This window comes from Hemicordylus capensis, chromosome 1, assembly GCF_027244095.1.
Source record: "Hemicordylus capensis ecotype Gifberg chromosome 1, rHemCap1.1.pri, whole genome shotgun sequence".
Taxonomy (NCBI): domain Eukaryota; kingdom Metazoa; phylum Chordata; class Lepidosauria; order Squamata; family Cordylidae; genus Hemicordylus; species Hemicordylus capensis.
In genome coordinates, this window is record NC_069657.1 from 191,356,403 (window position 1) to 191,382,491 (window position 26,089).

A 26,089-nucleotide genomic window follows, 5' to 3' on the forward strand; every position below is an offset into this window, starting at 1 on the left:
TTCCCCACCAATACTGTCTATTAACATAATGTTAAGCAAATTTTCACCTCCTGTGAAAAGCACAATGCTACATCTAATTTATGAAACTATGACAGCATTCATCCAATACATCAAAATGCTTTGCAGCTACCTGAAAAAACTGCCAGACTAAGGAAGAGTGGCAGATCATCATAAAGGACTCACAGAGCAGACTCTGTGCCAGCCCTGTAAAACTTATGACCCACCAAGTCAAACACAGCCATGTACAGGTAGCCCACCAGGGACTCATTAAAACTCTGGTGTTTGCACCCTGCCTGGGATGCAAAACAGGAAGAGTTTCAAGAACCCACCAGGTCACAATACATGGCTGATGGGCTGCATTCAGCTTGGTAGTTATGGTTGTGCAACCTGCTCTATACCATCCATTCCTAAGAGAATATTTAATACGCTCGTGTGTCAAATGTGATATAAGCTAGTTTGGCTTCCAGAACAATCTGTTGATCCAGGCTTCTTTTGAAAGTCTCCAGGAAACTAAGTATGGTATTCTTCAGATGCTCTATTGTTGCAGTTAGGCCTATTCCCTCCTTCTGCCTCCTCAAATCTAATACGTATATACATTTAAATCCTATTCTGCTCTAACTTGAATCCATTGCTTTCTAGTCATATCTCAGCGGTTCTGCCGAAACAAATTTAAAATGGGTTTTAAAAAGGGAAATGTGCAGGCCTCCTGAAGAAAAGTTTGAAGATTAGAGATGAAAGTAAATGGCATTTCGATTACTGGGACATAACACATTAAGATTAAGTGTTGTTAGGATGACAGTATTGTATTGTTTCCTGGGGAAACCAATAAAGAGTCATATACTTCTTCTGAGTCAAGAAGGAGTGGCTAGATCTTAATGAAGCACAGAGTGGGTGGGGGGGGGAGGAGAGTGTTACAAGAGATTTGGCTTGCAATGTGCTGGTTTAGTTTCATATTTGGAGCGAAGACTCCCTGATCAGTTCAGTAGCTATAAATCATAATGGACTCGTTCTTGTGTCCTAATCACCATTGACACACTTCTGTATTTGCACCGCCTGCCTGGAATTCAACTGAAATGGTCCCATGAGTGTAAATACAACTGTTGCAAGGGAATGTATCAGCAACCCCCACCCTGACCTAAAGCAAGCTGGAGCTTTTCTCTTTTCCTTTCCTTTTCCCCGTCTTCTAAAATTTCACTAGCAAATCTTAGTAACATTCAGAGATCTAGAAAAGCCTGTTGCTAGCTTCCTCAGCTCTCCTCTTGGGAGGGTGGTTTAAAAAATAATAATGATATTTTAACTGAAATTACTCATTGGATAATTTCAAACCTATCCTGGCTGAAATGTGTCTTTAAAACAGAAATACTTGTTTTTAATTTTTAAGAAATCTGACATTCTTGCCTTCTATTTATGAGCCAACCTAACAGGTACAGCTTAGAAACCAGGCAAGTCCAAAATATTTAAGTAGCTGCACCTCTCTCTATAGTCCTTAATTATACCAAGTTTTTTTGTTTGCTGTTGGCTGGTTTTTTTTTTTTTTTTAAAAACTTTGGTGATTGATAGTAGTATTGAAAGGAGAGATCTTCAGCATAAATTCTCTCTCAGGTCTGTGATCTATATGGCTTAATTTTTCAAAACTGATAAAGTAAATGTTGCATAGAATTGCAGCTGGGGTTGATAGAAAACAATGATATTTTTTAAAAAATCCAAATTTTTAAAATTAAATTGGATTTCCCCCCTAAACCTATTTATTTATTTATTTATTTATTTGTAGGTAGGTAGGTAGGTAGATAGATAGATAGATAGATAGATAGATAGATAGATAGAACATAGGTCAAAGATATCATGAACATGAGTATTAATCATAACTCCTAATTATATTCTGTGAACTTGTTGGTCCATTCACACATTATGTTCAACAATTGTACAATGAGTGTATGCACAGGTACAAATCTGTGCACACGTACAGTCATTCAAATGTTACACAGGTACAGCATTATACTTCCTATCTGTACCATGCACTTGAAGGGCCTGTATCCCGGTTTGAATTTTAAAATGAACCCAGGTACAGTAATTCACACCAACTTGTGTACACCTCCACAGAATAGTGTCTGAATCGGGATATAGAAGGCCAAGGGATGACTAGAGGATCTGGGGAGGTTGGAATAGATCTGGGCAAGCAAAATGAACATGGAGGAAAGCTTTTCCAAGTGTATCCTCCATTTTAGAAGGGGAAACACCTATCAGGGTTGCACGCTTAAAAGAGACCTCACTTGGGAATATTTTAATGAAGTTTCTGTACATGTGGGTAAGTCAGACATGTGTGCAAAAATGCAAACAGTGCAACAAAGAAATGCAAGATCTGGTTGCCCAAATGAAACAGCATTATGATCTTTGAATATGTACTAAGTTTATATTAGACAACAAGAATTTACTTTTACTAGAAAATCGTGGGTTAAATTGAGATTTAAATCATTAAAATTAAGTTCTGTGAAGTGGTTTAAATCGTAGCAGCCCAGATTGAAACCATTCTATACAGTTTATAAGTCAAAGCCTTAATGAACCCGTGGGGGGGGGGGGCTTACTCCCAGGTAACCTTTGTATGCTTAGGTTTTCAACCAAAGGATATATATCCCAGAAATGTTTATATTGTGAGACAGCGAGAGAAAAGTCTTGCTTTAAAAAAGTGTGCATGTGCGTATTTGTATTTGTATTTGCCAGAGTTTGTGTTGCTTTTCTGTTCTCTTCATTTGGGCAGGCCTTCCAATTTCTGAAAGAAGTCTTCTTCCCTTCTAAAGCTTCCTTGACTTTATTTGTTAGCCATGCTGGCAAAGTGGTGGGGACTTGTTCAGAGGCCCTGGGTGGTGAATTTTGTTCGTAGAGGGATCACTTGACCCCGTTTCAGCCAATAAAGTTACACAAAATGGCCGCCCGAGCATTATCACGCCTGTGCACACGGACCTTTCCGGGGTCTGAAACCTGTTCCCATTGGTCCAGGGTGGCTAGGCGTGTTTGTAGAGGGGTCACATGCCCACCTTCAGGACATGTCTGGACATATTCTGGGGGGTAGGAGTGGAAGGTGGGGGCCAAACTTCCGGGTTGAGAGCGTACCCCTACTTCTGACCCTTTCCGGCCACGTGGGGGTCTACTCTGACCATTTCCGCTTACGTATTTCCACTTATGCATATCCGGTGACATCAGCGCATTTTGACAGCTGCACGCCCTGCCCCCCTGTGATGTCACTATGATGTCATCCTCTAGCCACGTGCATTTGTTTGTAAACAAAAGCACATGGCTTTTGACAGCAGGTATGTCTCTATACTACTGACAAACCATGAATGCACTCTCATCTGCTAACTTTAAAGACACATAATCTTCAAAATCACTTTAAAATCAGCCCTTTGCCCAATTCCTTTCAAATAATTCTAATAGCTTCCTTGCCCCCCTTGGGCACTACCACCCACCACACTCTGCTCTAGGACACCGCTTCCCCCCAACATGAAGCTATACATTTGCTGCAGTCCTCATTATTCCCTATGAGGAATTCAAAAATACTTTAAAAATTCACCAATAATTGGAGTGTCCGATTGCCTTAGGGTTTTGTGGGTGGCAGGCACCCCTGGGTTCCTACCACCCACCCCACTTTTGTGCCCCTAGGTGCTCCACAATAGGGGATAATGGGCTGGTTCTGGTCCCATTATACTCTATGAGAAAATTAAAAATATTTCAAATATTCATAAAAAACCGTAGGAGTGTCTGATTGGTTTGGGTGGCTGTTGGCTCCACAAAAGGGAATAATGAGCTGGTTCAAGTTCCATTATACTCTATGAGAAAAAAATAAAAATAAAATTCAAAAATTCATTGAAAATTGTACGAATGTCCAATTGCTTTGAGGTTTGGGTGGTAGGTACCATGGGTGCCAACCACCACCCCACCCACTTGGAGGTTCAAACCAGTTCAAATTCGAACTGAACCAGGGGGAGGTTCGAGCAAAACCAAAACCGAACCTCCCCCTCCTGGTTCGAATTCGAACCGAACTGGGCAAACCGGTTTTGTGCACATCCCTAGAGACAACCACAGAGACTAAATGCCTAATCTCTTTAAGATTACCAATTCTGGCAGCTGCAGGAGTTACTGGTTGGATATACTGATGATATCCAACCAAGCAGCATACCACAGAACTCTAAATCGACTACTATTACTTATATAGCGCATTTCAACATAAGTTTCCAAGTGGTTTACATAGAAATAAATAAATAAGAGGATTTGATTGATTACTAAAGCAACACTGAGAATGCCACAAGGGAACCTGAATATACCATAGTCATGGTGTACATGACGTGGACTCCTGAAGTGGAAAACAAGATACCCAAGCATGCCTCCTCCCAGTGTTCTCTCTAATTTTTCTCATCTGTGTGCGGAATGAGTTTTGTTTTGAGTGGCAGGATCAAGGCAGTGTGTGTGCATCTGCATTCAGAGTGGGGCCTTCCCGATTCGACCTGAGTGGGATCTAAAATTAACTGAGCGGACATCAAAAACTGCGTGAGTGCATGCACAAGCGCACGCCTTAGAGGGAACACTGCCTCCTGCATCTGTTATGCCTTACAAATGGACAGAAAAAAACAGTGAATAGATCAGAAACCATAAGGTAAATGCAACATCTGAAGCAGCTCCTAATCAGGCTACTTACACCCCTTCTGCATCCAAAGCAGGGGCTGTCCTATTTGCAGGAAATAGCTCAAAGGGCTGTCACTCCAAAGAGGCAATTTGGCTTTCCTGTTCCCAGGCACACGGTTCAGAACATCCGTTGGTCCAGGACCAGTGCAACTGACTTTCAATTTGTGATGATGGACAAGAGCCATGGAACAGAACAGTAGCCCGACTATGAAAAAGCAGCTGAAGAATCAAAAGTGGGAGGCATGGCCAAACTCTTGGGGCCAGTATGACAGTGACTGGCTGACACCCTAACTACCAAAGCACACACATAAAAGAGGGATTGCAGAGTCACCACTGGGGCTCCAACACAAGTCCCTCTACATATGTCCTGTTGGGTAAGCGGGCAAAACAACCCTGCTCTGCCTGTGCTCCAGAAGCCATCTGAAAGAGAGGAAGCTTGTTGATGAAGTTCAGCAATATATTTCCTCTCTTCCAGATTATTAACAGAGCACATGCAGAGCAGGGTCATTTAGCTTGCAAAACAGCACCATAGAGGGGCCGGGGGAGTTGTGCAAAAACCGCAATTTCAACGGGTGAAATGTGCATTTCAGTAGTTGGGACGTCAGCCACTGTAGAGTCAAGCTTACCAGTTTTGCTTTATACTGTTAAGGACCAGTCAAACAGGGCACTCGGAAAACATGAGTGACTTATATGCTGCACTTGGGTTTAATACCCGTAACTGAGAAGCAACAGTGACATCCAGTGGACACTGCAAAGTCCCACACATCTGTGCTAAAAGGAGCCTTAATCTCTCTGTTTAAGTCACCATTCACCTATGCAATGAAATGTATTCATACAACCTGAACACCTTTAGCATCTGCTGTACCATGCAAACCTAAATGGGCAGGTTTAAAGAGAGTCTCAGCGATGCTCCTTCGCTTTAGATAATGTGAATCATTTTTATGTAGCTATCTACGTAAACCACTTTGAGAACTTCTGTAGATAAGCCATATATAAAGATTTGTAGTACATAAGAACAGCCCTGCTGGATCAAGCTCAAGGCCCATCTAGTCCAGCATCCTGTTTCACACAGTGGCCCACCAGATGCTGCTGGAAGCCCACAGGGAGGAGCTGAGGGCATGCCCGCTCTCCTGCTGTTGCTCCCCTGGAACTGGTATTCGGAGGCATCCTGCCCCTGAGGCAGTTATAGCAGTAGTAACAACTCCACACACTGCCCTAGCATATTTAATGCAAAATTCAGAATATATTGGTATTCCTGCCTTAGGCATCCTCCAGGAACCTCAATGCTACTGTTGCAACCAGAGCTGCAAGGACAAAACACTCCACACAAGGTGTTCAGCAGGGCACAGAGCATTCCCCCTTCTTGCCTGCAACATGGCAAAATAGTACAAACAACACAATTTACAATGTTCCCCATAAACAGAAGGTGGAAATAAGTATGTTGATTGTTGCCTTCCCTATCTAGATAGTGATTGGTGGGAAACAGTGGAGTTCTCAGGGATATGGCAAGATTGGCAGTCAATGCTGTTATATTGCTTTTGATTATACCATGATTCTTGTGCTGTTGACTTTACTGCTAGGGAAGCACAGGATTCCAAATAGGGCATATGGGCATTAGCCTTTGCATAGCGGCAGCTGGCGTACTGGGACCATAGGATTAGCATGCCCATTTCACTTAGTGCTTTGGAGGCTACAATTACATTAGAGAGAGAAACGAATCATTTCAAATAATTTTTAAAACTCATCCAATTTGAGTACTTGAACTGTTGGATTTGGAACATGCAATATGGTATCTGATTATCTGGTATCTTCCCACCCTCCCCTGCAAAAATGTAACCCACCTGAAACAGATTACCCTGATTTCCATTTCCATTTTAGAATCCAATTTATATTGTTCTGAATTTGAGTTCAGATTCCATCATTCAGTCTAGAAAAACATTTCCTGTAACTAGAGAATAAACCAAGCTATGCTGCAATCCTGAAATAGATGCCCTGGAAAACTTACAAAAGGGGATTTTTATTTATTTAATTTTTTGGCAAGGAAAAAAAAAAGGATACACAATACGAATAAGTTGCGAAGGCTGATGCTGGCTACATTACAGCTGTCCAGATTAGTGTGTTAATAGCAGCTGGTACTATATTACAAAGCCCCTGCCCAGAGACAAGAGTGATGTTCTAATAATTAACATGGTGTGTAAACACTTTACACACACATTCATTATAAAAGCTGACATGTCCTTATTTTTGTAAATAAAAAGCACCATATTCAATTTACTATGATTCATAGGTTCGGACCTTTATTCATGAGCCATTTGAACAGCTGTCGGGTGCTGGAAAAGAGTTTGCAACCATTATACTGACATGAATTATTTATTCTCTGAATTAGTAAAGCAAATTACATTTTTTCACTATTTCCTACTGGAAAAAACCTTGTTCATTGATTGAATGAGAGTGTGAAAGCAATGACAGGTGATTATCCACCCCACCATCCAACTATGGGAAATTAATGCACAGATGCAATATTTTGCATTTGGGTATTGTCCCTACTAACTGAGCAAAGAGGCACCTTTTAAAGTGGTGATATACTTATATTTAGTAGGGAAACAGCAATTGGCCCTATCCAACTCGAGCACAGCATGCCTCCAGTGGCTGTTGCTGGTACCCGCCTTATGTTTCTTTTTAGACTGTGAACCCTCTTAGGACTGGGAACTATCTCATTTATTTATTATTCTATGTAAACCACTTTGGAAGCTTTTGTTGAAAAGTTAAACGCACCATATTGATATTTATTAATTTTGTATTGTTGCTGTGTAAAGACCCTACTAGAGAGAGATTCTTCATGGAACTGTTTAGACGTCTCGACAACATTACTTCCTTGCTATATTGATAAATGTGCTACTTAGAGGGCAGCTTTGCATGTGGTAGCAGCTGGGAAAATTAGACACAACTATGTCAAATCTATGGCTATACTGTGTCACTTAGGACAGAGCTATCACATTAAATATGATGCAATGTCTTTTGGCCTACATTCTTATTTGTATTAGATATCTTGGATTTGTTGTACCAAACCGATCTTGGAACTTTGTCTTATTAATCTAAAAAGAAAGATGCTTTGACTATTGAAAAATGTATTTAGGAGTATTCTTATGTTACCAAGTTGCACAGTCCAGGTTCTCAGGCAGAGCTTGCTTCAGTTACTGCCCCAAACACAAGTTGTTCTAGTAAGAACTAATCTGCCTACTTTCCTTTCACTATCTCTACAACTGGACTAAATCCAGTTCAAATCAAGGTCCACAAGTTAAGAGCTCATGCACCTCAAATGTTCATGTGTCCACCATCTTTGATTGGGATGGATGACATCATCACAAGCTATACCATTGGGGAATCCCTATGTGTCCCTACAACTGTACCTAATTTGGTTCAAATCGGTTAGGTGGTTCATGGGTTAGCCCACTTGTGCCTCAGAAGTTTACATGACCACCACCTTGAGTCAGGGTGGATGACATCTACAACTGGACTAAATTTGGTTCAAATCATGCCTCAGTGTTCATGCATCAGCCATCTTGGATTTGGATGGATGACATCATTACAAACTACATCACTGACGTGTCCCTGTGTATTACTCACTACAACTGTATCTCATTTTGTTCAAATTGGTTAGACAATTTGGTTCAAATCAATTAGGTTGTTCACAAGTTAGCCCACTTGCGCCTCAAAAGTTTATGCATCCACCATCTTGAATTGGGGTGGATGACATCACAAACTATGCTGTTGAAGTCTCACTATGTGTCCCTACAACTATATCAAATTTGGTTCATATTGGTCCAGGCATTGCAAAGTTGAGGAGGTGGGACACACACACACAAAATGCCAGGTGATCTCATAAGCCTACTGGAAAGTAGGCTATACAAATAAAAAATAATAATAATAAGGCGGCCTAAATTCATATAGCTAGTATCACCAGTGAAAAAGAAACTGATCAAGTAGAGAGAGACACGTTAAGTACTGTATCTCTTTAGGCAATATATAGCACCATTTTTAATTCAAACAATTAACATGTCTTTATCAGAACCTCTAGTTGTAATTCTCACTACTTTGATTTGTTACTTGCAATCCCTCAATATTCCTTTATCACACTACAACAGCTGCCTAAATGACAACAAATTTTATTCATTTACAGGTGAAACTCGGAAAATTAGAATATCGTGCAAAAGTCCATTAATTTCAGTAATGCAAATTAAAAGGTGAAACTGATATATGAGACAGACGCATTACATGCAAAACGAGAAAGTATACAGTGTACTGTGCTTGATTGGCCAGCAAACTCGCCTGACCTGACCCCATAGAGAATCTATGGGGCATTGCCAAGAGAAGGATGAGAGACATGAGACCAAACAATGCAGAAGAGCTGAAGGCCGCTAATGAAGCATCCTGGTCTTCCATAATACCTCATCAGTGCCACAGGCTGATAGCATCCATGCCACGCCGCATTGAGGCAGTAATTGCTGCAAAAGGGGCCCAAACCAAGTACTGAATACATATGCATGCTTATACTTTTCAGAGGTCCGATATTGTTCTATTCTACAATCCTTGTCTTCTTGGTTCCATGTAATATTCTAATTTTCTGGGATTGTGGATTTGGGGTTTTCATGAGCTGTACACCATGATCATCACAATTATAACAAATTAAGGCTTGACTTATCTTGCTTTGCATGTAATGCGTCTGTCTCATATATCAGTTTCACCTTTTAATTTGCATTACTGAAATTAATGGACTTTTGCACGATATTCTAATTTTCTGAATTTCACCTGTATATACACAGACATAGAGAGAAAGTTGTTCTTGTTTAGGTAGCTGCTATAGCATGATAAAAGTAATGGTAAGGATGATAGTCTAATCACGTCATAAACACCATCAGTACTCAGAGATCCTTAGCTCTTCCTCAGTAGCATGTTGAGTACCACCCGACCTGAGGGGCTCATCATCCGGCACTACATCGACTATCATTCCATTTTGTCTATCCATGTGGTTTTCTTGGTAAGGTACCGATGGTGTTTCTGATGCAGTTAGACTAAAGCTTTTGGACATCTAGCAGCTGATGTTGCCGTGTGGGAAGAGAAAATCTGAAGCTGCAAAGACAGAATTACAGTGGGAATGTGGAATATAAGAAGCATGAATATGGGAAAGCTTAACACAGTGAAAGATACATATTGATGTCTTTGGGCATCAGTGAATTAAAATGGACTGGAATGGGACACTTTCAGTCATAAAACCATACCGTTTACTACTCAGGACATGAAAACCGAAGAAGGAACAGTGTTGCTTTCATAGTCAGGAAGGATATAGCAATTATAGTACTTAGGTACAATGCGGTCAGTGACCAACTAATATCAATTAGATTTCATGGACAACCCTTTAACATGACAGTTCTTCAAGTCTATGCCCCAATGACTGATGCAGAAGAAGAGGAAGTTGATGAATTTTATGCTCATGTTCAGTCTGAAATTGACAGAATACGCAAGCTAGATGTGATTCTGGTGGATGGAGACTGGAATGCCAAAGTTGGAAAAGGTAAGGAGAAAAACACAGTCAGCCTATATAGCCTAGGAAACAGAAATGAAGCAAGAGAACAACTTATCAGTTTCTGCCAAACCAATGATCTCTTCACTGCTAACACATTCTTCAAACAACTAAAGCGGTGCATGCCTATATACATGGACATCACCAGATGGAGTACATAGAAATCAAATTAATTACATTATTGATGCAACAAGGTAGAAGAACTCAGTTATAACAGCAAAGACATGACCAGGGGCCAATTGTGGAACAGATCACGATCTGCTCATGTGCAAGTTCCAAGTCAAGCTAAAGCGTAGAAACAAAGCTATCCAGCTTCCACGATATGATCTTGAGAATGTACCCACCATTTTCAAGTAGAATCATCAGGAACCGCTTTGAAGTTTTGAACCTCATTGAAAGGAAACCAGAGAAACTGTGGAAAGAAATCAAAGAAGTTGTTAAGGACAAATGTGAAAAGAGACTGCCAAAGACTAAGAAACAGAAGAAAGCAAAATGGATGTCAAAACAGATGGTGGAAACTGCCAAAACGAGGAGAGAAACCAAAGTCAAGAAAGATAAAGACCTCAGGAAGGAACTCAATAGGAAATTTCAGAAAGCTGTTAGAAGAGACAAGGAGCAGAACTACAACGACATCTGTAAAGACCTTGAGGATGGAAATAGACAAGGAAAAACAAGGCAAATTTTCCAAAAGATCTCTGAACTCAGAAGGAGGTTCCAACCTGGAATTGATATGTTAAGGGATGCCAAAGGACAGATAGTAACTGATTCAGAGAAGATCAAACAGAGATGGACGTAGTATACTGAAAATCTGTACAGCAGGGACATCAACATCCAAGATACTCTAGAAGATATTCTCTACTTGCAAGAGCCTCTAGTACGGGAAGATGAAGTTAGATCAGCATTACCAAGTCAGAAGGCTACAGGAATTGATGGAATAGCTAAAGAAATATGGCAGGCAACAGAAGAAGAATCAGTCCAGGCTCTAACCGAACTATGCCAGCAAATTTTGGAGAATACCACAGTAGCCAAGAGATTGGAAGAGGTCTGTCTACATACCCATACCAAAGAAAGGAGACTGAACAGATTGTGCAAACCATTGCACAATATCCTTAATTTCACATGCTAGCAAAATAATGCTCAGGATCATCCAACACAGAGCCCTACGTGTAAGGGAAATGCTGGATGTTCAAACTGGTTTCAGAAAAGCCCAAGAAACAAGAGACATTGCTGATGCACGCTGGATAACTGCGAAAGCCAAAGAATACCAGAAAGAAGTCAATATGTGCTTCATTGACTACTGAAAAGCCTTTGATTGTGTCGACCATGTCAAATTGTGGACTATCCTTAGGAAAATGGGTGTCCCAGAACACCTCATTGTTCTCATGAGAAACCTATACACAGGATAGGACGCCACAATCCAGATGGAACATGGTGAAATAGACTGGTTCCAGATTGGCAAAGGAGTAAAGCAAGGCTGTAAACTTATTTATTCCATTTATATGCTGAACATATACTGAGAGAAGCTGGATTGAAAGAAGATGAGTGTGGCTTTAAAGTTGGAGGAAGAAACATCAATAACCTGCGCTACGCTGATGACACCACTCTGATAGCTGAGAATGTGGATGATCTGCAGGCTCCAGTAATGAAAGTCAAGGAGCACGGTGAAAAAATGGGACTACAACTAAAGGTAAGGAAGACTAAACTAATGACAATGGGTACAGTAACCAGCCTCAGAATTGATAATGAGGAAGTGGATTGAAGTGGTGGATAGCTTCTGCCTTTTAGGATCAACCACCAACAGTAAAGGATCCAGCAGTCAAGAAATACGCCACAGACTAGCACTTGGTAGGGCTTGGAAATGAAGGCCTTGGAAAAGGCTTGGAAATGAAGGCCCATCCGGACAATGGTTTCCCCCGTGACACTATGGATGCGAAAGCTGGACTTTGAAGAAGCAAGACAGAAAAAGCATTGACGCTTTTGAACTTTGGTGCTGGAGAAGACTTTTGAGGGTACCATGGATAGCCAGGAAAACAAACAAATGGATCATAGAACAAATCAATCCAGAATTTTCACTCAAGGCACAGATGACCAGGCTCTAACTATCACACTTTGGGCACATTATGTGAAGATCCAGATCCCTTGAGAAGTCCATAATGCTGGGAAAAGTTGAAGGAAAGAGAAGAAGAGGAGGACCAGCAACAAGGTGGATGGACTCAATCACTACAGCAATGAATGCACCACTGAGAGATCTTAAAGGCCAAGTTGAAGATCATCTTGGAGAGAATCTATCTATGTGGTCGCTAAGAGTTGACACTGTCTTGACAATACTTAATCAATCAGGGGATTTTATATATATATATCAATTATATATGAAGCATGTGGGTGGTTGTGCCAGGACAGGTTCAGATGGTAGTTGATTTCATGCAAGGAAAAGGCACCAAAAGATGTCTTAGGCTTGATTCGGGGGGCGGGGGTGGGTGGGCTTAGCAAAGTGTCATCCTGTGAGGTCCTCTTATGTGGGTCGGGTCCTCTGTGTTTCAGTGGATCTATTTTTTTTCTTTCTTCAGAGCTCCTCTTGGCAGGCAGCATTTCCCCCACACATATCATGCCCCCAACGCAGCATTGTTTCATGGGCACTGTGGGAAATGCTGGTTCCCCACTGGTAGTGCTATGAGTTGCCTGAGAATGATGCTATATTAGTGGACCGTGTGTGTGTGTGTGTGTGCGTGCGTGAGAGAGAGAGAGAGAGAGAGAGAGAGAGAGAGAGAGAGAGAGAGAGAGAGAGCGCAAAATGGTGGCTACCAGTTTAATTGCAGCCAGGTCCAATCCTCCTTCAGGGAACCCAAGCTGTCTGAGGGGGTGCTGCCTACTGATGCTACGTCCAGCCTGGTCTACACTTGTAGTAGAATGAGGTGGTAGCATGCTAAGAACTGCACCTCTTCCGAGTGCACATGAGAGAAATCACATTTTTTATTGTTCCCTTATCTTAAAGACCCGCCATGCAAATGAGAAAATCAGCACTGCAGGCAAAGAGCTTGACTAGGTCCTCTCTCCCTGATGTATCAGCTTGCTCTTTGGAGGGAGAGAGAGAAAGAGGAGGAGCATTCATAAGTGGTGTTTCTCATTTTCAGTACAAAGTGGTACGATCCATTCTATCATCTTATTCTGCGGCTGGAGTAGAATCAAACCTTGGCCAGCTTCACATCATGGATGAAAAAGACCCCCATCTCCCCCAGTCTGCAAAATATGACTGGGGTCCTGCCTGGGCCCCTTATGCAACAGCTATTGTTATTCTCTTATCTGGCACTGCAAGGCACTGGAGTTCTTCGCACAGCAGGCTTTACTGCAAACTCGAAATTGTTCCAAAGAACAGATGCAAAAAGTGGATGTTTTTTACCCCGCAGTGTATAGCAGTGAAAAACCCAAAGTGTGTGTGAAGTGCTCCCCAATAGCTCGCAGGGACTTCAGGGAGAATCTGCCTGATATGGCAACCCAGAGAGATCATATTCTGCCTGTTTTGAAACTGTTGCACTGGCTGCCGATATGTTTCTGGGCAAAATACCAAGTGAGGGTTATTACCTTTAAAGCCCTGAACAGCTTAGGACCAAGTTACCTTAGAGAGTGCTTTCTTCTGCATGATCCCCACTGCACATTAAGGTCAGCTGAGGAGGTCCGTCTCCAATTACCATCAGTATGTCTGGTGGCGACTCAGAGGTGGGCCTTCTCTGCAGCTGCTCCTGGGATGTGGAATGCACTCCCAGCAGAAATCCATAATATGAATTCATTACTGGCCTTCAGGAGAGCCCTTTGGCCTGGTCTTCCAGGGATTTTAAACTCTTTTGAATGTTTTAAAATGTTCATTGTTTTGTGGTGTTTTATAGTTTCTATGGATTTTTATGGATTTTAAATTGTTTTGTTTTAATGTAAACCGCCCTGAGCCATTTTTGGAAGGGCGGTATAGAAATCACATCAAATCAAATCAAATCAAATCAATCAATAAAAATATGTGAACGCACACCCTCCATTCCGGAGGAGATGCGAGCTAAAGGGCATTAAAAAGCCCTGTGTGAAAAACACCACTGAAAATGTATGCAACCAATGAAAGCACCAATAGCTAACATTAGAGATTTGAGACATACCATGTGACTAACTCTGCACTTATCACATTGTGCATAAATGACTATACTGTTGATAATAAACAGCAGTTCCCATATGCCCAGACAAGCGTTACTGAGGTAGCACAAGTGTTAAAATTTCCCCATCTTTCATGCTTACACCCAGCATCAGAACTTTACAGCTCAAATGCAAGTATCATTTCGTCGATCGAGGCTTCTAGAAGTTCAACAGCTGTAGCTCTGGATCCGCTATTGTGTTAGTGGACTTTAAATCAAATCTCAGCAGGATAATTTATGGCCTTGTGAGAGGATGTTGACAAGTCTCCTTCAGCAGAACAAAATGTAATTTAGAAGACAGACATCTACTATCCACACAGAAATATGCAGCAGGATAACACTTCTGGCAGAGCAGCACAGTCAACAATGCCCTTGCAGAAATATTTTGGCTAGCGGTGCTGGGGCTGACACAAGAGTCAAGGTAAGTGAAGCAGCAAATAAATTAAAAGGTTCTTATACACACTTTATAAGTACTTCCAAGCAGATACTTCAGGCATTGCTTTTCAAAATAGGATCCTAGTTGCTATTGTTCTTAGACCAACTCTTTGTTTTGAATTGAAGTTTTAGTTTAAATTTGATTTCATTTTTGTGTGTTTGCCATCTTGCTTTTTGGGGATTAAAATGCTCTAGTCTCTGGAAACTTTGTATGGAGTGATATCCTGCAGTCTACTGTGAAAAGGAAGAAGACAGGATCACACTGAAAGGGCCACTTGGCTATATAGAGCGAGTCACAAATCATGTTGCCATACTGGTGCAGCAAGCAAGGACAGTGAAAATGCAGTCTGCAAGGCCTTGTACAAGTCAGAGGTGAAAAGAAGTCAGGGGGCATGGCAATAGTATGGCAGCAGAAGGGATACAATAATCCAGGCTGCATTGGGCCCCTAGTCCCTGCTCTCCAGCTTACAAGGTGGTGGTGAGTAGACAGCGAAAGCTTACCCTCTGAGGACTGGGGGGGGCGGGGGGGGAGGACTGTTGCCATTTCCCATCAGCAGAATGCCCTCCTCCTCCCACCCACCCCCAAGTTTGGGGGATGCTCCTGTTGGCTGATAGGCATTGCATGCCCAGCTCACAGTCAAGGCGGCTGTGGCAAAAGGCTGTTGGCGGACACCACAAAAATACTGACTGGACATGGGGCCTGTGCCTGATCTGTGCGTAGCCTGGCCTGCTCATGGCATTGGCCCTGCATTAATCACAATCCTAGCATTTCACGTGAACAGGACTAGAATCCTTCTTGCATCCATTCAGCACTTCCACAACAAAAAACACCCTCAAGCACTAATTAAAAAACACAGGTGGAAAATGCCACATGCCACAGTCCAAATAGCCCTCACAAAGCAAAACTCGAACCTCTCTGTATTCTAAGGTCATCTCCACCATCCAAGGCCGCGTGAGTGGGGACTGGGGAGAAGGCTCTCTCAGTTGTGGAGCACTGCCTTCGGAATACCATCTCCAGAGAGGCTCACCTGGCATCTACTCTTGTCTCTGTGCCAGGCAAAGGGCTCTTTATTTACCGAGGCCTTTTAACCTCCATTGATACTGGTTTTATGCTGCCAATAGTTTCTTGAAAGCGTCTTTTCTTTAAGACATTTTACTCATCTTTTTAATGGTTTTGCTTTATTGTTTTTTATTTGTTATTGCCCTGGAAATACAGCGGTGATGAAATGTGCATGACAACATTTCACAAAAACTTCAAAACAACCTCTTTAATGCGCAAAAAGCCGCACCTTACAAACCTACAAAAATGTAAGCAAAGAGAACGTTTGGGTTTAAAACACTATCATCAGTGCTCTTTTCAGCATCCCAGCTGGTAAAGGCCCTGGAAATGCTAATTATGAAAGAGTAGGCTATGGTGGGAGCAGTCTGAGAAGAAAAGGGCGGGGGGGGGGGAGACTACAACAAACAAGAAGCACACTCCACAAAAGCCACATACAGACACCAAAGTGCTGGCTACTACCTTTTCCTTACTGCTACATACTAGCTTGCACAAATCTTGGAAGCCAGATTTCACTCGTTCAAAGCTAGTACAGCAGCAGCCCTTCACAGGCACTAACAAGACAGGTCGTTAGGCCAATTCACTACACATCCGCCCAGCCCAATTTCTACTTTGGGAAATTTCCACGAGATAAAGCTGTGCAGCAGCTGATCTTAATTTCATACTTTGATGTTTTAAGGGGCAACTGTTCTGCCCATGTGAGCACCTGGGCAAATCTATCTTTATTCTGGCTCAGATGCTGGTGCAGGCTGCAATGCTATCACTCTGATATCCATCACAACTTTATTCCTGGCCTGAGAAGTTTTGGCTAGGCCTTTATCGAGGGCGCTTGGTCCAATGTGTCTTAAAAGTTGGAAGAGGCCACAGACACACACGTTGCTCCTTGGAATTGAAATACGTTATGGCAATACTTCAGAGGCATTTGGGGTTTCCCCTCCTTTACCACCTGGTTTGGTCCCTCTCCATTTTTCATTTCTTTCAACATGGTTGCAATACTATAATTGCATTCCATTGACTTGGAAGACATTTTAAAAAGCAGTTCCAGATGAGCACAGCATGGAACAAACTTTACAGCAGGAGTGGCCAACCTGAGACTCTCAGCTGCAATGTACGGAGGCTGGAGGTGATAGGAATTGTAGTCCACCACAGCTGGAGAGCCTCAGGTTGGCTACCCAAGCTTTACCCCATGTATAGGCTCTAAACTTACAGCAATACACACATCAGATAGAGAACGTGCAGATCAACCATTTTCCGGGTAAACCAAATGCCATCCTCTCAAATTCCCATGACTGTAGTAAAGGACACAGCACTAAATTAGCCAATGGCACCAAGTGGTATCCTGGGGTGGACATACCAGAAAGAAAGTGATGGGCAAACGGGTCCCTCTGGAATGTCTTGCATTTGTGAATCATAGATAACAAAACTGAAAAACTGAGTGCCCCTGTTTGCTCCCCCAGCTTCAACTTTATAAAATCAGCCCTATGGATCTTAGCATAGGTGTATTTGTGAGTCACATGGGTGAGAGCTGAAGTTGTTGCTAGGACTGGGACTCCACAAGGATAAGAACAGACTGGGGTCAATAACCTAATGTGAGAATGGCAACCCAGAGCCTCTGGATGGGGCAGTTTATAAATGTAATAAACAAACAAACAAACAAACCAATCAATAAACAAACCCAATCATTGCCTCTTGTCACTGAATACGGCTTACTCCCAGCCCAAATCAGCATGGATAGGATTGCTTTGTCCCCCTGACCCCAAATACAGCACACAACATACATTAATTTCTGACACGTCTGCCCCACCCCCCACCCCACCTGATGCAAGGAATACTTACCTAAACCTAAACAACCAAGATGTTCAAACAGAGTCCAGCTGTGGTCATCTACATAATGGTTCTTCAGTATTAGCAACTGACATAGATCTCTGGCTGTTATATCACTTGGTACTTCCAAAGTTCTTCTAGTTTCATCCTCACTGTACACTTTAATTACCTGTAAAAAGTCAAAGAAAATGATTGGATGCATACATACATTTAAAATGTCAGAATTCTGGTTTTATTAGCAGGCAGCATGTATTCAAATTTTGGGTTCAGGCCGCGGCGGGGGGGGGGAATGAACTTCTATTATATTAATTATCCTGGGTGTGCCAAGGAATGTGCACCCCGGCTCCCAGCTGATTGGCTGGGCATTGGCACACCCAGGAGACCAGAGGAGGCAGCAGGCATGGCCAGGGAGGCAAGCAACAGGCGGACCCGGCCACGGAGAAAAGTGGCAGTGGCGGTGGGCCCGTCCGCAGAGGCGGCAATAGGCCCGCCAGCGGAGAAGGCACTTGGCCCGGCAGCGGGCCGGAGGCGGAGGCAAGCGGCAGGCCCGGCTACAGAGGCAGGCAGTGGAGGCGGCACCCGACGTTGCCGCTTTCCTCCGCAGCCAGGGGAGGGAGGGCAGAACAGCCGGCTCCAAAGAGCACACAGATGCTCTGTGTGGGTCGGCTAGTTCATCTATAATATGAATTGCTCTGATTATCATATTCAATAAAATGAAATCAGATTTGATAGATGTCTACATAGGACAATGCAAGCATGATTAACTGTAAAATTAGTTAGGATTAGTTATGAAAGCCAATACAATTTCATATCTTCGTGTGTCCTTCCACCCTGCAACTAGAAACCAGATTCTTAAGGAGTGTAACCCCATCCAGAACTGGGTTAATACTACCTCCTGGTTTTTCATTTTCAATACTGCCTTCAAAAAATTACTATATACTACAAAAGACCTATAAGCAGCTTCTTGTGTGAAGTGTGCATACACTCTCTCTTTAACACACAAGGTTGTGTGCAATTTCTATGCTATATACTTTAATAGGCATCCACCAGGGAAGTAAATGCTTATCAAGTAAAGATTTGCTGCTCGCAGAAATAACTGTTCAGCAGGCCTCTCAATACACTCCTAGACACGATAGCAGTATGAAGGCCATGTTCTAACTAAGTGGAAGCTTAATCTAGTTAAGCGAAGGCTAAGTGAGGACAACTAAGATTTCTTCCTATTTTTTCATAGGGAGAAATCTGTTCCCTTCAAATCCAGGGATTTCTGCCAAGAAAAGAAGATTATGAGCACTGCAAGTTACTAGTCCTGCCAATTGCCTTGGTTACTATATGAAGAGTATTAAGACATTTAGAAGAAATGGGTATGGTGTGAAAGAAATGAAGAACTGAAGAGTCAGAGATCTTGTTCGGTTAAACCTCATCAAGCCATAGAGGGTAGTACACACTGAATAAACACATTAAAATATTGCTGTTTGAGGGCACATGAATTTTTTTACTGATTGTGCCAACTCCAATACACGATAATTCAATGTCCCATAATAATCATCACATAAAGCCCTGTGAAGGTCACTAAAAGTGTTGCCTTGACAATGTGGGGGAACAAAAATCAAAATAAATACATGCTGTTCTGTCTTTGGATAAGAGTAAGATTAGAAAAGGAGAGGGTAGAAACAGGCACTGTCAAATTACACAAAATAAAGTGCAACCATGCATGTGAATGTATGAAGGCCTAACCAGAGCGAAGTAGAGGGAACCAAGAAGAAAGGCAAACGATTTTAGGGCATTTTCATGTTGCTATCTAAAATTACTTTTAGGCATATGGATCAATTGGCTTTGCATATACACAGTGCAAAACAATTTCAATAACTGCAATTAAGTGAAAGTGTGACTTTTGCAGATTTTCCACACAAGTCACAAAATTCTGTCCATCATGAAGAGATTACAGTTTTGATCAGATGTCTTGACACATCTGAACAGGACCAGAATGTCTTAAGGATAGACAGTATTTTGTGGGATGAGAACACGCCACAGAAAGCTAAGAGCTTATTCTTCCTCTTCACTCCTCCGGCACACATGAAGGGGAGAAGTATAAAGCTTCCATTCACTGATTGTAAGAGACCACAATTTTCTGTTTCATAAGAATATGGGACACCATGTTTTGTACTACAAACCAGAGGGCTGGTTCAGATGATACATCTGAACTGGCCTGGTCCACCATGCAGTTAAGAACATGCACAAGCATGTCCTGCTGCCCCTTCCTATATGCCTGTTTCTCAGGATTTTGTCTTTATTTTAAAAAATTCAAGCTGATAACTTTTGGTTTAGATCCAGTATGAGTTCGCTGTTCTTGAATGTACTCAGCAGGAAAAGTGGTACATGACAAAGGTATTATCAGTGCCCACTACACATTCAAATAGGAAAGGGTCATTAGTTTAGTCTTCTTTACCTTTAATTGTAGTCCCATTTTTTCACTGCCTCCATCTTGCCCAATGTCTTATTTGAGAGAGCTGTGCAGCATAGATGGGCTACAAGGCTGAGAAGGGAACCAAAAAGTGGTTCAAAATAACCATACTACTTGGCTTGAACTTCAAACGTTGTCTCTTCCATGAACTCACCAAGTAGAATAGTTGCCAATTTTGCTTATATATTTATAAATGAATTTCCATTCTGACAAAAGACCCAAGGCAGCTAACATCCATAATTAAAACAAATTTTCACATAATTTTTCGTAATCAAGTGAAAAACAGACAGGAACACAGCAGGTAAACGTTACCAACAGTGGGTAGCCAGGCATGCGGTAATCAAACTTTTGAAGCAATCCCTGTAGTTGTGCCTTTAACAGTGGCCTAATCTGCGGCAAGCGGAAAGTGATGTTTATCTCCATGCCACAAAAATCTTCACCTGCTGATTTCGGCAGATCATGCTGCTACAGGGCTGTTGTAAAGATTACCAAGATAAAAGTACACAACCTGCTCAGAACCTTCTAAAGCACACACGCACGCACACGCGCACACACACACCTCTCTAACTATTTCTAAGACTGAAAGAGATAACATAATATGAAGAAGCATATATAATACACTTTTTACAACAGACCCCATATCTATATTGTTCTACTTGCTCTTTTTTAAGGCTTAAAGCCAATTTAGCACTTGCTTGAGCAAAATGCCCTTCTGTTCATGCATGCAGGGTTTCAGATTTCTGCCTCTTTGCGGTCTGCAACCATAGACCTCCACGGTGTATCAAATGCCGTTCTGCAGGTGCCCCAACCCTCCTAAGTGGCTTTATGGGAGGTCCAGGGGGGCTGTAGCAGGAAGGAAGGATGGGAAAGCTCCATTTCGGGAGCAGAATGCCTCTCATATTTGGGGGGTCCAAGTCAAAGACAACAGAATGAGCAGAGGACAAAATACAACCACCACTACATGTTTCCCTGAATATGACCATTCTTATTTTTTAAAATCCCTATGAAGAGTTATGAAATGTCACATTTTAAAATAGTATAAATGCATTTAGTTGAGCCACAAAAAGCATTAATCACACTACGGTGCAACCGATTTCACCAAGAAAAGCCATTTATGCACCACACTGATATTTCACTAACAATTTCTCATTTCAAGCCGTCAGGCATAGTACAGCAATCCTGGGAACAATAGGACAAGGATTTGAATAATTATCCCGAGGAAAAGTCTGATTAAAATATATCACATAACCTTATTCAAGAGATCTTGTTGATGAAAACTGACTGCTACTGTACAAATAACTTTATTCTTCAGATCTTATAAACATTCATGATTCAACAATCATGATATCTTATCCGTAAAGGTAGGATAAGAGTTTAAGATAGGAAGCTGTCTTATACAGAGTCAGACCTCTGATCCAGCAGCAGCTAAATTAGTACAGCATTGTCTACACTGCCTAGCAGCGGCACTTCAAGGTTTCAGGAATCTTTCCCAGTCCTAACCTGGAGATGCCAGGAATTGAACCTGAAATGTCCTGCAGATGCTCTACCATGAGCTACAGGTGCAGGTGTCAACTTGTGGCTGACACCATTTGCCCAAGCAGAAATCCTTGTCTTTAAAAGCTGTGTGGCAGGCATTCATTCATCGGGTATAGCTTTTCTAGGAATAGAGATGCTGTAGTGAAAAAAGCCATCTCTCTTGAATGTATGCCTGTTTTAGCAAGCTGCTAAAAACCCAGAGCTTATGGCAGGGGGGAAAGTGCAAACCTCACACAGATTACAATGTGAAATCACCCAATTTTAGCTTCATACTTGGAGACATACTATGCACACAATAAAACACCCTGTTTAATATTTTTAGCTGGTTTGTTTCTGCTCAAGCTAAGAAAAATAAGATACAGACACCATATTTTTATTATTATTTAATAAAGTAGTATAGCAATACAACGATGTGTTGGAATAGCTCATACTTCTTGTGATGGCCTTTGGATAAAAACAACAACAAAATTCATCAAATGTACAAGCAGAAAAATCAGAACTGGCTTACACAGACTCAAGCAAGAGTCAAGCTTTAAAACTCTATTACTTATTTTTATTGGGGACAATTGTTAACACAAACAAGTTAATCCAAGTTCTCAGTGCAGTTGACAGCATTAAATGAAATACCATTCCATCTAATTTAAGAGTCTCTCTCTCTCTCTCTCTCTCTCTCTCTCTCTCTCTCACACACACACACACACACACACACACAATATTTCATCATTTTATGGAAAAGGGTTTGCCACAAGCAGTCTATCATCCTGTTCCAGATCCAGTTTTTCAAAACTCCACTTGCTTATAATGATCACCTGGAACTTGTAAACTATGCCATTTACAGTGACCATCTATCTGCATATTTGAAATCATAGGAGTGGATTCAGGCACTACATTTTGTACTTGCGTACAGATATCCAGTCAAAAATATTGTGATTTGTAATGTGTGAAGAGTGCACGTGTGTAAGTCACCAGGAAGGACTGAAGCCCCCTCTTCTGAATGCTTTAAAGGAAAAATGCAAGGGGGTTCCTTTCACAAGTAATGCCATGTTGATATTTTTTAATTCAGTTACCAGCACTCCCCCCAAATGTAGCTGCCCTAAATGAGCACCCTTTTGCTCCATCTCCCCTACCCACCCACCCCAAAGCCACCTACCCGTTTCTGCAGTACTACTGGAGTAATCACCGGCAGGGTCACCCTCCTTCCATACAAGCTCATTTCTGTTCTTCACAGAAATTAGCTCAAAAACTCTGTCCAAGGCACTTGCAAACGAAAGATAACTCCTTGGAGGATTCGTTTGCATATATCCACAACTTTGTGAGAACTAGTGCAAAGAGATGACTAAGAAAGCAATAAAAGGCACACTGTTTATGTGAATCCAGTCCTTCAGAAAGCCAATTAAGGATGCCTCCAGACAGAACTAGCCAATGACAGGCCAATCAGAAGACATGGAGTGAACTCCTCCTTTGCCCTTGGAAACAGATTTAGATACTTCTGTTTATTATATTTAAAGAACAAGATTAAACAAGCATTTAAATCATTCAAAATTCTCTCTCCAGTAGTACTTTCCTCTATGAACGCGAAAGTTGCATCTTCCCTCCCTCCCCACCCCCACCTTTGAGACAAAACAAGTATTTTAGCTTGCAATGTAAAATATGCACACCTTGCATTTTAACTAACATACAGTTCCGAGAAACACCGTGGATTAGAACTGGTGACTGAAGCAAGACCATGAAGCCTCAAAGTCTATCTTTTGATCAAGCCAGACCCCTCAAAGGAAGACTTTCACAACTTGCTAAACTGGCACCTGGAAGCTTTTCACACAGGGCTTTTGAAGCCCTTTAACTCACATCTCCTCCAGAATGGAGGGAGTGCATTCACATATCGGCTAGATTTACCCTGAAGTCCCTGTGAATTATCAGGGAGTTCACACACAATTTGGGTTTTTCACTGCACATTAAAGAGTGCAGCCCGATTTAAATCTGGGGTTAAAAAATCCACTATTTGCAGCGGTTTTGGGGAATTACTTCAAGTTTGCAGTAAAGCCTCCCCATAAACTCCCGGTAAAACCTGCTGTGCATAGAAGTCCTGGGTGGTTCAGTGGAGCTAGTTATCGTCCTGTGTATCAATTGCCATATTGCTTTCTGTGCTTTTTACTACTTTTTCAGGTCACAAAAAGTAGCCCCAGGAATCTCTTTCTTCCCATTTAGGACCAATCCAAGCTAATTTCTCAACATGTAAAAGAAGATTGAGTTGAGTTGCATCATTAGCTTTCTATTGCTAGGGCTAAAAAGTAATAAGATGACCACCTACCGTACACTTCATGAAAACACACAATTATATGTTTAGTGAATACAGTATTACTTCCTTGAATAGCTTTCTTAGCACAAATGTTTAGTAGTCCATGGCAAAATAGCGATCTTGTTGTCTTGAAATCGCTGGAAGAAAGCCCATGACATGAACAGACAAGAGGGAAAACTTGACTTCAGGTCACATTAGTTAGCAATATTAAAGAATTAAATTCTAATCAGTTACAGAGAAATGGTACTACGTATAATAAATCTTACTTCAGGAGCACTAACATGTTGGGGCATGCCTGGCTAATGTTATGCCGTTTATCCCTTTTTTGTGGTAAAATCATTTGTAGAATTAGGTCCTTAGGTTTTCTAGCGGACCAGACAAAAGCATTAACCTGTGGGTCATGCTGTGATCAGTTAGTCCTTGAATTGCAACATAGCCTTAATTCCCTACCTTTTTGCTTCTGCCACCAAGAAAGGGGCAAGTTGAGATGCTCTCCCCAATGAAACTCAGTTCAGTTTTCTCCTAACACATCAGTCAACAGTAGGTTGCACAAATTCCACAGCAGAAGAAATTCAGTGCAAGTTGACAAGCACACAAGCGGTGGGAGCTTGTGGTGCTTGAGGACCTCAACTTTCTGCACTATTTATCACCACAAGCACACAGCGCTTATATCCTCTAGTTAACGGCTTTATCCCATCACAGTTAAATGTTTATGAACGTTCCATGACATCACATCCTACGACTGCCAATGACCTACGGAGAGAAGGGGGGGGGTCTCATTCAATAAATTGAAGCTAGAGCCCTGGAACTAGATCTCCAGGCTTCTGTGACATCACATCAGTTCAGCCAACAGCTAGTACAGATAATATCATAGGGATAATATCTCTAGCTTTTGCAAGGTCCAGGGCAAGCATAGTTTGCAGGGAGAGCCCCATGATGAATCAATATTGAGTCTCTGTGGCTATGCTACAGTATGGCTCCACCCCTCAGGAGTGGGGCACTGGGTGACTGCCCTTCTAGCGCCTCCTCCAGATAGCTTTGCACTACATACAGTATTTACCTTAAGACTTGTTCCTCAATACATTATTTATTTAAAAAAATGTAACCCACATACATGGTGCTTTACAGGAAAAATAAGAGAGCAGGTCCCCACTCTGAAGATCTTACAACCTAGAAATAAGGGAAGCAACAGAAAGAGAGGGAAAGAGAGGTAGGGTAAACAGGGCAATTTTTTCAGTTACACATACCTTGGTTAGTTACAGAATTGTGTGGGGACTAGCAGGGTGCGTCAGAAGCCGCACGGAGAAAGGTGAGTTCTGAGGAGGGATGTAAAGGGAAAAAAGAGACCTGACTAGGGTGTTCTGGGAGGTGGTTCCAGGGGGTGAGGGTGGGGGGTAGGCAAGATCATTCAAGGGAAAAGGAGACCTTCAGATAGCACAGAGTAGTGGAAATGGATGAGCAAAGGCTACATGTTGGAATGAATCAGGGAGATGATGAGAGCAAAGCCATGGATGCCTTTGAGCTGAGAAGCTTGTGCCAGCGCTCAGATTCCTGGCAAATTAGCATAACTATGATTCCATTTACCAGCAAATCTACATGCTTTATGCTTTAATCTGATGCTTCATTCAGACATTTAGAACCATAGCAACATCTACACTGTCACTGGAAGGGGATGAAGGAGTCAAAAAGAAAATATACATGTAAACTGCAAATGATAGAATGTAGACACTCCAATTATAGGGACTTCTCAACTCCTTTCACAAGTAGCATCCATTCGGATCAGGAAAACAGATCTGCGTTTCGTTATGCAGAGGGATTTGCTTTCCGCCACTGAGCATAGTCTCTGCACAACCACATTGGTTTTGCACTGGAGCATTTGCAAGGATCAGAGCAATTATGATGATGATTAAAAAAGATTTTTTTTAAAAAAAGGACAGACACTTTTTTCTGCAGTTTAAAAACCTATTCCCCTTGATAGCGAAAGAAGAAGGTGGGGAAATTGATTGCAAGTCCAGCAAAAGTCACAAAGGGGTCAAGCATTTGCTCCTTGTCC

At 41.9% G+C, this 26,089-nt stretch overlaps 1 protein-coding gene across 5 annotated transcripts in view; it reads right to left on the reverse strand.

The window, feature by feature from the left end:
- Window positions 1-26,089, reverse strand: part of GRB14 (growth factor receptor bound protein 14) — a 73,100-nt gene that overhangs the window by 29,665 nt on the left and 17,346 nt on the right. For 4 of the 5 annotated variants that reach the window (XM_053263204.1, XM_053263186.1, XM_053263225.1 and 1 more), the window contains exon 3: window positions 17,756-17,912. In XM_053263204.1, the coding sequence (XP_053119179.1) occupies window positions 17,756-17,912 (157 nt within the window). Of the gene's footprint in view, window positions 1-17,755; window positions 17,913-22,890; window positions 23,104-26,089 lie in introns of those variants that run through there. The other variant, XM_053263214.1, reaches the window with a different exon arrangement.